At 43.2% G+C, this 12,109-nt stretch overlaps 1 protein-coding gene across 1 annotated transcript in view; it reads right to left on the reverse strand.

Annotated features, from left to right (window-relative positions):
- The window catches only part of LOC147722959 (dynein axonemal heavy chain 5-like), a 1,378,573-nt gene that overhangs the window by 607,535 nt on the left and 758,929 nt on the right, over positions 1-12,109 (reverse strand). The window contains exon 57 of the mRNA XM_086965349.1: positions 1,594-2,258. Coding sequence (XP_086821475.1) covers positions 1,594-2,258 — 665 coding nt within the window. The remainder of the gene's footprint in view (positions 1-1,593; positions 2,259-12,109) is intronic.

A 12,109-nucleotide genomic window follows, 5' to 3' on the forward strand; every position in this document is an offset into this window, starting at 1 on the left:
GAGGGACCCCAAAACAGTATAACTGCCCTAGTTTAGCTTAGGAAAATTGTCCGACTTGTCCGAGTAGCAGACCTGTCACTGACCCTACGATCTCAATAGGTGCTCATTCTGAAAGTGCTGCGGAGCACTTTGTCCATACTTTCCACAATCTCCTAAGGGGTGGAAAATCCTAAGTGCTGGCGAAGCACTTTGCTGGGAATTTGAAAATCCAATCGGGGTTTCTGGCGGATTGCTTGCAGGAGGGGGTAACGCAGGCGTTGCTGTCCGAAGCTGTGGGTGTTGGTCGTACCCTGGGAGGCCCAGTCCTTTGACCTGAACCTGAGGGGTATCCTGTCCTTACTGTCCGTGAGCTGTACCTGCTCGCATTCTGGCATTCCCTTTTCAGAGGGTCCCTGTCCCCGTCTTCCCAACTGACCCGTGGCCAGGGTTGGTCTTCAATCTGAACTAGGTAATTATTGATTGTGGGTTTGCGTATCTCTATCTCTCTCTCTTTCTCCCTCTCCCTCGTCTGATCTATTAAAGCATTCTTACCTGTGATATTGCTCTATTGCCGTTGAAATATCAAATATATGTGTCTGATTTTAGTTGGTTCTTTCTCTCCCCCTCTCCTTTAGGAGTTCATTGATTTTATAAAAGTAATAGCATGTTCCCGTTTTTCCCTTTCCTTTAGTGGAGTGCAGTGAACTTAGCAAGAATAGTTTTAAACCACTTAGGATAAGTACATGTTTTAGGTCCATCCATAATTCTGGTCTTAGTATAAAATTGCGGTGACTAGTTCTGTTCTAAAAAACCTACCTTTAGTCTTCCCATATATCCTAATGGTCATATTTTTTGTGCAAAGTTACCTATTGGTGTTGATTTTAATGTTTGATATATTACTCTGTATATCGCTTATTATCTTGGCATCTTCTCTTTGAATTCTTATATAAAGTTTTAAACTTCATCAGGTGTCTGGGGTCATTTTACAGAATTGTGGAAAGTATTTTACTGATTATAAAGAGTATTTGATGTTAGTCCTGTCTACTATTTTCCCTGATAGCTCTAGGTCCGTCGTAAGAATTGTGCCTGTGGTAAGTCAGGTACATGGTAAGCAGAGATAAAAGCCAAACCTTAATTGCTCATAGCAGCGTGCAGGAGGAGAAATCAAAGAGTCCTCCCCTGGTTCACCCAAGTTATTAATGAAATTTTCACGCCAGGGCCCAGTGCGTGTGAGGAATTGGTAGCACGGGTGACCCGGGGTAACTGCGCGCTCTATCATATCTTCCCGCTTAATTCAGCCCCATCTCTTGAATGTTCCCTTCATTTAGGTTAAGTGAACCAATGGTGGTAAGCATCATTTCCAAAAACTGTAACGTGGTACAACAACCATCATAGTGCAGTATATTCAAAATGTTAGTAAAAATTGATCGCAGAACATATTAACAGTGATTCCTATTACTTGGAGGCAAGACATTTTGCAGCAGCCTTGGGGTCGCAATCTTTTATATCATATTTTCTTTTGTTTACACTTTTCAAATGCAATGTTTGCCAAAATTCGTTTTGACATTTTTAGCATACTGTCTCTGTCCGTTATGAGCGCAATCTGTACTATACCTGTCTTCATGCGATTGGACAAATTTCCAACATTTGCAAATTTTTCTTCGTAGATCGTTTTATAGCCACTGATGAAGGAGAGGTATGATTTCGGGGTCACGTATGTTTGACGTCGGTATCTCTCAAAGTACTCAACACATTTCTCTGCAACAATGTCCTGAAATGTCCCCATCGTACTGACGACGCTCTGCTTCACCTCGCTCGTACACTCAATGTTGTAATTGGCTAAGAAGTGCTGCGCCACCGCCACCAGGGCGTCTCTTGGCCAACGCTGAAACCAGTCCATAGTGCAGCCAGAGATCAGGCCGGGGAATTTCAAGGCCCGGGTTCTGAATTTCTCCCCTACTGGAGAAAAGCAAAGCACCACGTGCAAATTGCTTCGCACGCGGGATAGGAAATAGTCATAGAGGTTTTCGCCTGTGGGTGTACGTCTTGGGTACTCTTTCTTCATGACTGAGATTAGGTCTTGCGTAATTTCATCAATTTCATCACGAGCAAACAGATTGGAAACCTCCCCCGAGGCCAGCACGTTGTTCATGTACTCCAGGAAGGACTCATCCTTTATTTCACTGTCGGTGAATATGAAGGTGATCCCTTTCCCCTTCTGCCCGGCGGTGCGGTACAGAATCTTCAGGTCATCCATGAGGTTGTTGGTGCCATAAGTTCTATGATAGGGGAAGAAGAGCAACACATGTGAATCGAAACTTAAAAAAAAAAAAATAATAATAAATAAATACAACAAATACTTCTATAAAGGTGCTGAAACTCCCATTAGAGTAAAAAAAAGTCAGTTTTGTGTTGAACTAGAGCTTGCGCAAAGCAAAGAGTTTCTGTTTTATAAAACATTCATATGTAGAAAAATACACATATATTCAATTGGCACGGGTCAAATGCTTTAAGTCAAAAACACTTTTTAGTACTTAAACATGGCCAAAATACTTTATTCAACTGCTGTACACAAATGAAAGGCACATGTAAATGTTGAGGTTTGAAATGTCCAAATATAAAATATCGGCCAGTGCATGAAAGATGCAGTGAGATTTTACCCTACTGCATCAGCTGGCCTGCCACGCACAGATTTTGTGGTGAGGCAGATGCATATAGGCACAAAAAAGTATGAACAGGCGGTGCAATTTTGAGATGGTACATTTACTCTGTGAAATGGTGCATGCACAAACTATGCTTTTACTTGATCTGCTTTAGAACAGATCAGGGCGAAAACCTTTGTGAATCTGGATGAAGGGGCCGATTTAGATCTTGGCGGATAGTATACTCCGTTACAAACGTGACAATCTCCCATCTGCCGAATACAAGTGCCATCGGATATAATGCACTGGTAATACGGCGGAAAGAATATTCATCACATTTGTGAGGAGTATCCCATCTGCCAAGATCTAAATCAGGCCCAAAGTATTTGCCTATGTGGCTTTCCATTAAAAACAATGAAGTTTGGCAGGTAGAACTACTACAGCAAAGGGAGGTTGTGATGTGCCTGATATATCTTAGCAAGAACATAAAGGCCACACTGGCTTAGTAATAACAATGTGTAACTGTATAACCACGCACTACCCTAATGTTCTCTAGATAATATACAATTAGTGTTATTGTTGCCCAAAGTTTACCAGTTTCAGAAATATTAAAGAGGCAAGAGGAAGCCTGCTAGCTTTGGAACGTGCGGCTTGTAAATATAGGGCTGGAATTCAATCCATTGAGATGAATTGCTAGACTTTTCAAAAATAATGAGTCACAAATAGCAGCACCAAAGTTGGTTCCCCAGGACTGAATAAACTGCAAGAAAAGGGATGGTCTGACCAATATACAAAACCAAAATGTCTTCCTCTGAAAGATGATATTATTTGTGAATAAACATTTAGGAAATGGATAAAAAGTGGACCTTTACTAAGCAAAAACCATATGTTACCAGAAAGAGTTTAGTGTTCAAGAATATATTATTTTATTTATTTTAAATATAAAAATTATTTAAATGCTTTCACTTTTAAATTGATGAAAAAACAAGGAATTCATAAAGCATAACATAATTGACAAAATCAAATAGACATACAATATTTATTTTCGCCTATGTTGTACTACAATGATAATTGTTGACAGCATTAACTAAAGGGGTACCCCCTTTTCTATTAAAAAAATTCCTCAGAAAGATGAACAGAGAACTGACAGCTTAAGCCTTTTATTTCAATGAAATATGTACATTAGAATATAAGACTACCGAACATATGCAGTCGGGGTACTGACTGCGGTGTAAAGTCATACATGGTAAATGCAAGCGCGGTCTGTCATACAACCATCGAGGACAATCCCTTAACATTATGTGGGTATATAAAAAATTGCTATAGCTCTATATTGTAAGAAATCATTTTGAAGCTGTATCACGAAAATTGAATAAAACTATACAATAATGTTTTCTAATTTAACTCTGTTGTGAAAAGTGCTAAAATACATTGGAGATTGTATTGTTTCCTGAATGTAGAGAAGACTTGAAAATGGCTTATAACATAAATATATTTCCATGTTTGTTCCAGGGATGGCTTTTAATAAAACTGAGACCTACAAAAGTATGACAAGGGTATGGGGTATTGGGAAGCAATGGACGTGGAGGAGAGAGGAGGGGTGATTAGTTAGCACATCAGGTAGGGCAGGTGTTTGAGTGACAGCAGAACATGAGGGAGAAAGCAAGAAAACACATGCACTCAGAGAGTTCTCAATAAAAATGCAGCTCTCCTACTGTGAACAGTGGAATGGTTCAACTCTTCCAATCAAAAGGATGGTAAAGAGGCTATTCTCAAGGGAAGGGACAAACACAAAATGAGGACAGTAGGTCATCTAAAGAGAAGTAAGCAAATGAGAGTGACAGCAAAGCCAACCAATGGTGAGCAATGGGAAAATTCTAAGCCCAATGTAAGGTTTTTGCCATGGTCCACAAAAGGGGTTACGCAGACAAACTAAAAGCTGTCTGTATATAGCACCTCGAAGAGGCTTCATGATCCTCGGTCTCTACTCTTGGTTGTGTGTTTTGGTTCCTAGTATTACATACAGTGTTCAGTATGTTTGTTGTAAGTAAGCAATTTCCACCTTTTGCATCTGTGGTTTCCAGTCAGATAAACTGTACTTGGGGTATATTTTCAGGAAACAAAAGTACATTTTCTAAAATGCTACATCATAGTTGCTTGTAGTTTGCACTACATAAATGGTCACATTAGGGGTTATAAGTGCTATATAAATGCAATCACAACTTAATACCATACAATATGCCTCAGGAGCAAGTGGAATGCATTATTGACCCGCTTGCAACACCTTCAAAGCCAAATTCACAAAACAGTTTCCCAGGCAGGTGTCACCTTTGACTGAGAAAAACGACATCTGTGCATGCTATTCCAACATAGGCATGCCCAAAATAAAATGTTAGGGGTAGAGCTATGATTTATGACTGCAGAATTGAGCACATGATTGTAAAATTCAATAATCATAAAGCATGTCCAGTAGGTCTTAACACAGAGAATGTCAGAAGGATGGTTCATGAAAATTATGTGAATATCTACAGTCTTTTTAAATAAAAAAAACTATACCTTTGAGGGGCTTCCTTGCATTTCTAAGGACACTGGTGTAAGTGGGACAGTTTAGTATGTCTGAGTCCTACAAGCACAAATTTAGAAAAGTAGGAAAGTGTCTGAAAGTGCAATTATAAGTCCATACTTAACTTGATCACAGTTCAGTGCAAATCGTTGTACCAGCCAGGACATTAAAATATCGGACAAGCTGGTAAAATGACAGCCAGGTGGTAACCCAAGCCAGATCAGCTGTTGTGTCCCCTGGGACATTGTTTTCACCCTTCAGCCCGACCGAACTGCAGTGCTTCTACTTCTCACCAATAGTATGGCTCTATAAACTTTAAAATGCTTAAATTAACAAACATTTCTCTAAAAATTAGCCCAATGAGACTAACCACATATTGGTCCATTAGCGGGACGACATGGGATTTTGGGAGTGCCGCGGCCTAATTGTGATCCCAATCCGACACTGCCTGAGCTCCAACTTGTATTATGTGCAGACCTGAAGCAAATTGTGAAAAACACTTTAATAAACCAATTGTTGACGAAGGCTGACCTAAATCCACTGTATGTATATATGCAAGTATTATTTAGGCCAGAACACAAAAGACCTATTTATCAAAGTTCTTGTCGTGTCAATGTAGCTAAACATTTTGCTGCTGGAATGCATATATTCTCTCTGGAAACCATGTTAGGCTTAAGCAGGCTGACAGGATGTGTCCTTTTCTGCCCGTAGTTACAATTTCCCTGTCACACACCACTGGAGGCAGCAGACCAATTAAAACGTTGTTAACGTGTATTTTGCCAGAAGATTTAGGTTTTCACAAGAAGTGAAAAGCTGTAAGGGTCCTCGGTATGCTATCCTGCCTCCCATCTAGCGCCTCTTGCCGCAAACATCTTTAAATATAATTGGCAATTCAGTAAGGGAGAGGTGTTCATAGCCCACACCACGCGCTGTGGATTGAGTTTAGTCCAGCTCCGAGCACGGCTGCCAGCACAGACTCCAGTAACTTCATCCCACGGGCTTCTGGCGAGGGGATCTGTGATCCACACCCAGGATTCGAGTGGACGAGGGGCTTCAAGGCAGGATGCGCGGGAAAGGCCCTCAGTCATCTATTCGCCTGACATGTGTACGGAGAATAATTTATGGAAGCAGCTCCGTCTCATGCTAATGAGCCATCTGCCCCGTTGCAGGGCTTTTGCCAGAGCCTGAAACGTTCGCATCGTTTATGAAAATCAAACGCCATGTTGAGTGGAGAGAAGCCACGTTCCCGAGGCTGCGTCTGATGGAAGGTCAGATTCAACCTGACAAAATGTTTTCTGAAATGTGATTTTCAGCCACACAAATGTGTTCCCACCACGGCATTTTTTATTTGGATATATCAAAAAGGATACTGTATATCCAGAACTTAAACTGCTGTTCTGGAACACATAAAGAACGTATGGAATTTGTATTTTTAAGCAGGTGAATTTTATTATTTCGATCACAAACGCACAAAGAATGACACATTCCGAAACAATAGCCTCTTTTATTTGAGTCCTATGACGGAGGACCTGTGACTGTACTTGAGCCATGAAACAAACTTAATAAAGTAATTTAACACGGAGCCATGCCTTGCGTGCGTTTTGGAGGTAATAAAGACACACTTCACAGTCGGAGGGGAGCGCAACACAGGGCTGGAAGAGTAAAAAGCCATGTGCTGAATCTGTCTCCAAATCCTGAGACTCTCCTTGTAAAGTTTGTGAAAAAAGCCTAGCCCTCATGAATAATGTAATACCTGCTGGATACATCTTTGTTTTATCCATGTATTTTCAGGGGGTGAGTAAAACAGCAATCACCTGCAGGCTTGCAATAACCACAGGAGTCAGGGCCTGGTTCCTGTCATTGCCAAGACTGATTATTATTACCTCAGGTTTCTGGGTTCCAATAAAAAATGTGTTAACTCTTGATAATGAAATGTTAGTGCCTTCACTTAATTGCTATAAAGTTAACAATGGATAAAGCAAACCTCAAACGTACTGGCCCAATGGGGAAGAGGCTAAGGCCCTCGCTACGAGTTGCAAAGTTTTATCAGGTGCAAACTCTTTACCAGGCCCGGCTCCAGGAATTTTTATTTGGGTGGGCCAAGGGTGCATTTGGGTGGGCCACTGCAGACTTGATTTGTTGCATATATGTCTAGGCAGGCCTGCTTCAGGGCCCTCCTTTATCTATTCGTAGTCTTACAAGGCCCAGTAAAACACACTCCTTTCCAAATCTCTTTCTAAATATTATCACTCTCAAAAAGTGTTTTTTCCATGTAATGTTCCTTTGATGGGAAAAGGAGGTTTCTGAGGTGGGAGAATCAGGCAAGTGACACTTCTTGGGCTCCCTCTGTGCGAGCCTTTAGGAAAAAATCCCTCTTCATTACTCCCTCCACCTGACCACAGACTCTGCAATGCACTCCCTAACAGGCTTAATTATGCACTACTCCTCCCCAGTACACCTTATCTCACAGCTGACCTTGGGCCCAGCCCCATATCAGGCACCATCGGGCTCCACTTTCATTTTTCGCAGTAAAAACATTAGTAAAATTACCTTTAAACTTAAAACACTTAATATAGCAGTAAATACCCGACTGCTACTTAAATAAACAAAAACAGAAAGGACATGACAGAGCCGGCTTTAGCACTGATACGAAAGTCTTTTTTTGGCGCCACACCAATTACCTCTTTCTCCATAAATACCTTTATTACCACCTACCAACAGTGCCCCTCATCCCTCCATGACCACCCTATTGACCTCCTCCTCTGATTCCCTCACTGCCACCCTCCACTAGTGCCCCTCATCTCTCTGTAGCCCCCCCTCATGACCTCCTCCTCAGACTCCCTCACTACCACCCTCCACCAGTGCCCCTCATCTCCCCACAGCCCCTCACCCTTATGACCTCCTCCTCGGATTCCCTCACTGCCACCCTCCACCAGTGCGCCTCATCTCTCTGTAGCCCCTCCCCCTCATGACCTCCATCTCAGACCCCCCCACTACCACCCTCCACCAGTGCCCCTTATCTCCCCCTAGCTCCCCCTACAACCCATGACCTCTTCCTCGGATTTCCTCCATGCTACCCTCCAACAGTTCCCATCATCGCTCCACAGCCCCTCCCACTACCTCCTCCTCGGATTCTTTCACTGCCACCCTCCAACAGTGCCCCTCATCTTTACGTAGCCCCTCTCTCATATGCATTTAATTTGTGACCAAACATACTCATTTTAGCAACATTAGAATAATGAAAGATTGGGGAAGTTCTAACTATATCACAAAACAAAAAAAGCGAGGTTCTAACTATACCCTTCATGTTTGCATGCAGCTGTTTAATGACAGTTCACTGGTCACTGTCCTATGTTAGGATTGTAAATTCTGAACTGCAAGTAACACAAGTGTCTCTGCGACAAAGGCAGTAACCTACTGAGCTATCCACATCCAATACAGTTCATCAGCATTTAAAAACTACTAACAGACAAATTATTGCTCTCCAGCAGCAACATTAATCACCAGCGTTTTCTGTGCATTTTGTATTGTCTTGTTGTCCTGCATCGGCCATGATAATGATAAAAACTGTTTAAATGAAGCACACACGAAGTATGGGCCTCATTTATGAGGCTCCTTGCCCCATCGGAATGTCACTTTTTGTGACGTTCCGTGGCGCAGAAGCCTGCCTGATATTTATCAGGCAGCACTAAGCCACTTTTTTTAGCTTACTGTTGCCTGATAAATATCAGTCCCTTTAACGCAGTGTTCCGCATTAACCGGGCGTGCAATGGGTGTTGCCGGGGGCGTTTCTAGCAACATCCATGGATTTTTGACACTGCCCCAGATTTACAAGAAATCGTAAATCTGAGGCAGTGCCAAAAGCTTACGCCTCCCCAGGGGAGGCGTAAGGTAGGCGCAACGGGGAGAAATATCTTTATTTCTCCTTGTTTTTCCTTTTTCTATGTGTGCTGCATTCTGCAGCACATGTAGATAGAGGAAAAGCCTCTTTCGATTATTTTTGTACAGAAAGGTTTCCCTTACTGTACAAAAAGTATCATCTCCGCAACGCAGGCACCCTTGCACCATTGTGCAAAGGTGCCTGCGTTGGCGCAGGGAGCCCATTGTGCGCCAGCACAGGGGAAAAGGACAGGAATGCGCCGTATCTTACAGATACAGCTCATTCCTGCCCTTTTCTTTTGCCGTAGGGAAGCGCAGCAGGAAGGCCTGCTGCGCTTCACTATGGCAAAATCTCATAAATGAGGCCCACTGTGTCCTGTTGGGCCTGTGCAGATTTTAAAAAGAAAAAAATGTCATAACACATTCTCTTACCTCCTCCATTAGTCAAACTTTGTGTCACAGCCTGATGTGATAAGCAGCTGCAGCGGTCAGGAAAGATTAATAGGAACAAAAAAACTGTTTTCTCCTGCACTGCATAGAAAAAGAAATATCCATGCAGCAGAACCGTAGGCAAAGGTTACTCCATGTCAAAGAAAGGATTTGTTGCCTTTCGCCATGTGGAGATGAAGGGGTGAAAAAATAAACAAAGCCTCCGTTAATATGTAAATGGTCTTTTAAAGACCTGTGAAGTATGGGGGTGCGGCCGCACTGAATCTCTAAAACTGTCTGTGTGCGCCCGGGAAGCTGGCCCGGGCTGGCACACACAACGGGGGAGGGTTGAAGCACTTTGTTCCCAATGGTGTTGCACGCCTGCCTTCCTGCTCTCACTGCGAGGGCCAAGGCTCATGCTTGGCTAGAACTGGGCCTGTTCCATACCCGCAATTATTGGTACCACGTGGAACTTTCTTTTTTTTTTTAATTTCAAAAGATTTTATTGGGAGAAAAGATTTTTACAGACAGTACAGAGTCAGACAGAGGATGAAGGCAATAATGGTCTTGCTGTCGCTACATACATGGCTGTTGATACATTCTGCTTTACAGAGGTGCTTGAGTATTACTTATACATAATTGACTTATAGCCTTGGCGGCACTACATCTTACATTTGTGTTGCCTATGTGAATGGAAAGAGACGAAGTATAGAGGTGAGTAGGAGAAGGCGAGAGGAAGAGAGAGAAAGAAAAAATGGATATGCGTATGGTGGGTAGTTGATTGCTGGACCACAGAATTTATTGTCTGGCGCCACCCGGGGGTGGTGGTGGGGGGGGAGGGGGCGTTTGGGGGTGCTCACGGCGGCTTCTGTGAGTCGAGGTATTTGTCTAGGGAGAGCCACATCTCGTTGTCCTGGTCGACTTGGGAGGTTTGGTTTCTTGTTATGTTGTCAGCTCCACGTAGGAAGGTGATCCAGTTGAACCAGACTTTGAAGGTGGATTTTTCTGTGTCTTTCCAGTTAGAAAGGATTGTCTTAGTTGCCGCCGTGAGGCTCCTGTCGTTAGCGGATTGTATCTCTGGGGCCATGAAAGCGTATGTTATGCTGAGGATATCAAGTTGTGGTGAGTACCCCATTACATTGTAGATGAAATATGTCACTTTTTCCCAGAATGTCTTTAGTTTAGGGCAGTGGATGATCATGTGTGCTAGGTCTCCTTTCTGTTTCTGGCAGTTCCAACATAAATCGTCGTTTCTGAGTCCGACTGCCGCTAGGTGCGCCGGGGTCCAGTATGCTCTGTGTAGGAGCCAGTATTTTTTTTGTGCAAGTACTGTGGTGACTTTGTTCCTGCTTTCAGAGGACCAAAGTTGTGCCTTTTCTCTCTCGCTAAACTTTTTGGAGTGTAGTGATTCCCAGTATTCTATGGCCTTACTGTTTAGCCTGGTTGCCTTTGCGCTTAGGAGTTTGTATAGGTGTGAAGTTTGGTGCCCAATTTTGTTGAGGTTGGTCAGGTATTGGTGGATTGTTGGCACCTCTTTGCTTAGGCCTGCTCTGGTAATTGCCGTCTTTACTTTAAGAAAGTAATACAGTTCTATGTCTGGGAGGTCGTGTGCCCGTTGTAGGCTAGCAAAGGTGGTGGGTGTCTGTGTTCCTCTAGTTGGGATGGAGTGGAAATGCCTCGCTGGGGCCAAGAGGCTAAGGTAAGTATACTGTTTTTGTATTTTATTTTGGTGTCGTACCAAATGGATTCCCATTTTGCATTTTTTATGCTTCTTTCCATTCTGTTGTCTACCAATAGGACGGCGTTTTTGGTATTTTTGAGGATTGTGTTGTTTGCCTCTGGATGTTTGTTAGCAGTGAGGAGGGCCGCTGGGTTGAGGCCGCCCAGCAGGGCTCTCTCCAGCTCCATCCAAGCCGGCGTGTAACCCTGTTCAGGCGTCAGCCAGTATATGCCTTGTCTGGCCAGGCAGGCTGTTTGGAAAGTCTTAAAGTTCGTGACATTGAGCCCACCTTGGTCCTTTCTCAGCCTTAGTTTCTGGAGGCCTAGCCTGGCTTTCTTGCCTTTCCAGAGGAACCCATTTATAATGGTGTTTAGTTTTTTGTGAAAGTCGTCTGTGACAATTAGTGGGAGCATGCTTAGCATGTAGTTGACCATGGGAGTTAGCATCATTTTTATGGTCTCTACTCTGCCCCACCAGCTAATGTACTTGGGGGACCATGTGTCTAGCTTGTCTTTCATCTTGTTTATTATGAATTTTTCATTGTGGTCTAGGGTTGACTTGAGGTCCCTGTCAAAATAGATACCTAGGCATTTTAGGGCCCCTTTTTACCAGTGTAGACCAGAGGACCCTATACTGTCCTTAGTGTTCATTAGTGCTTCTATCGAGGACTTGGGGTTTTCTGTCATGATGAGTATATCATCAGCATATGCCGCTAGTTTGACCGTGCTGCCTTTAATCGTCACCCCTTTTATACCTGCGTTGTGTCTGATCATGGCCAGTAGGGGATCTAGGGTCAGAAGGAACAGGGCCAGGGAGAGTGGGCAGCCTTGTCTTGTTCCTCTTACCAGGGATAGAGCCTCTGAAGTGCCCCCATTTACTACTACTCAGGCTTTGGGG

Source organism: Lissotriton vulgaris, chromosome 4_1 (genome assembly GCF_964263255.1).
Source record: "Lissotriton vulgaris chromosome 4_1, aLisVul1.2, whole genome shotgun sequence".
NCBI classification, from domain to species: Eukaryota; Metazoa; Chordata; class Amphibia; order Caudata; family Salamandridae; genus Lissotriton; species Lissotriton vulgaris.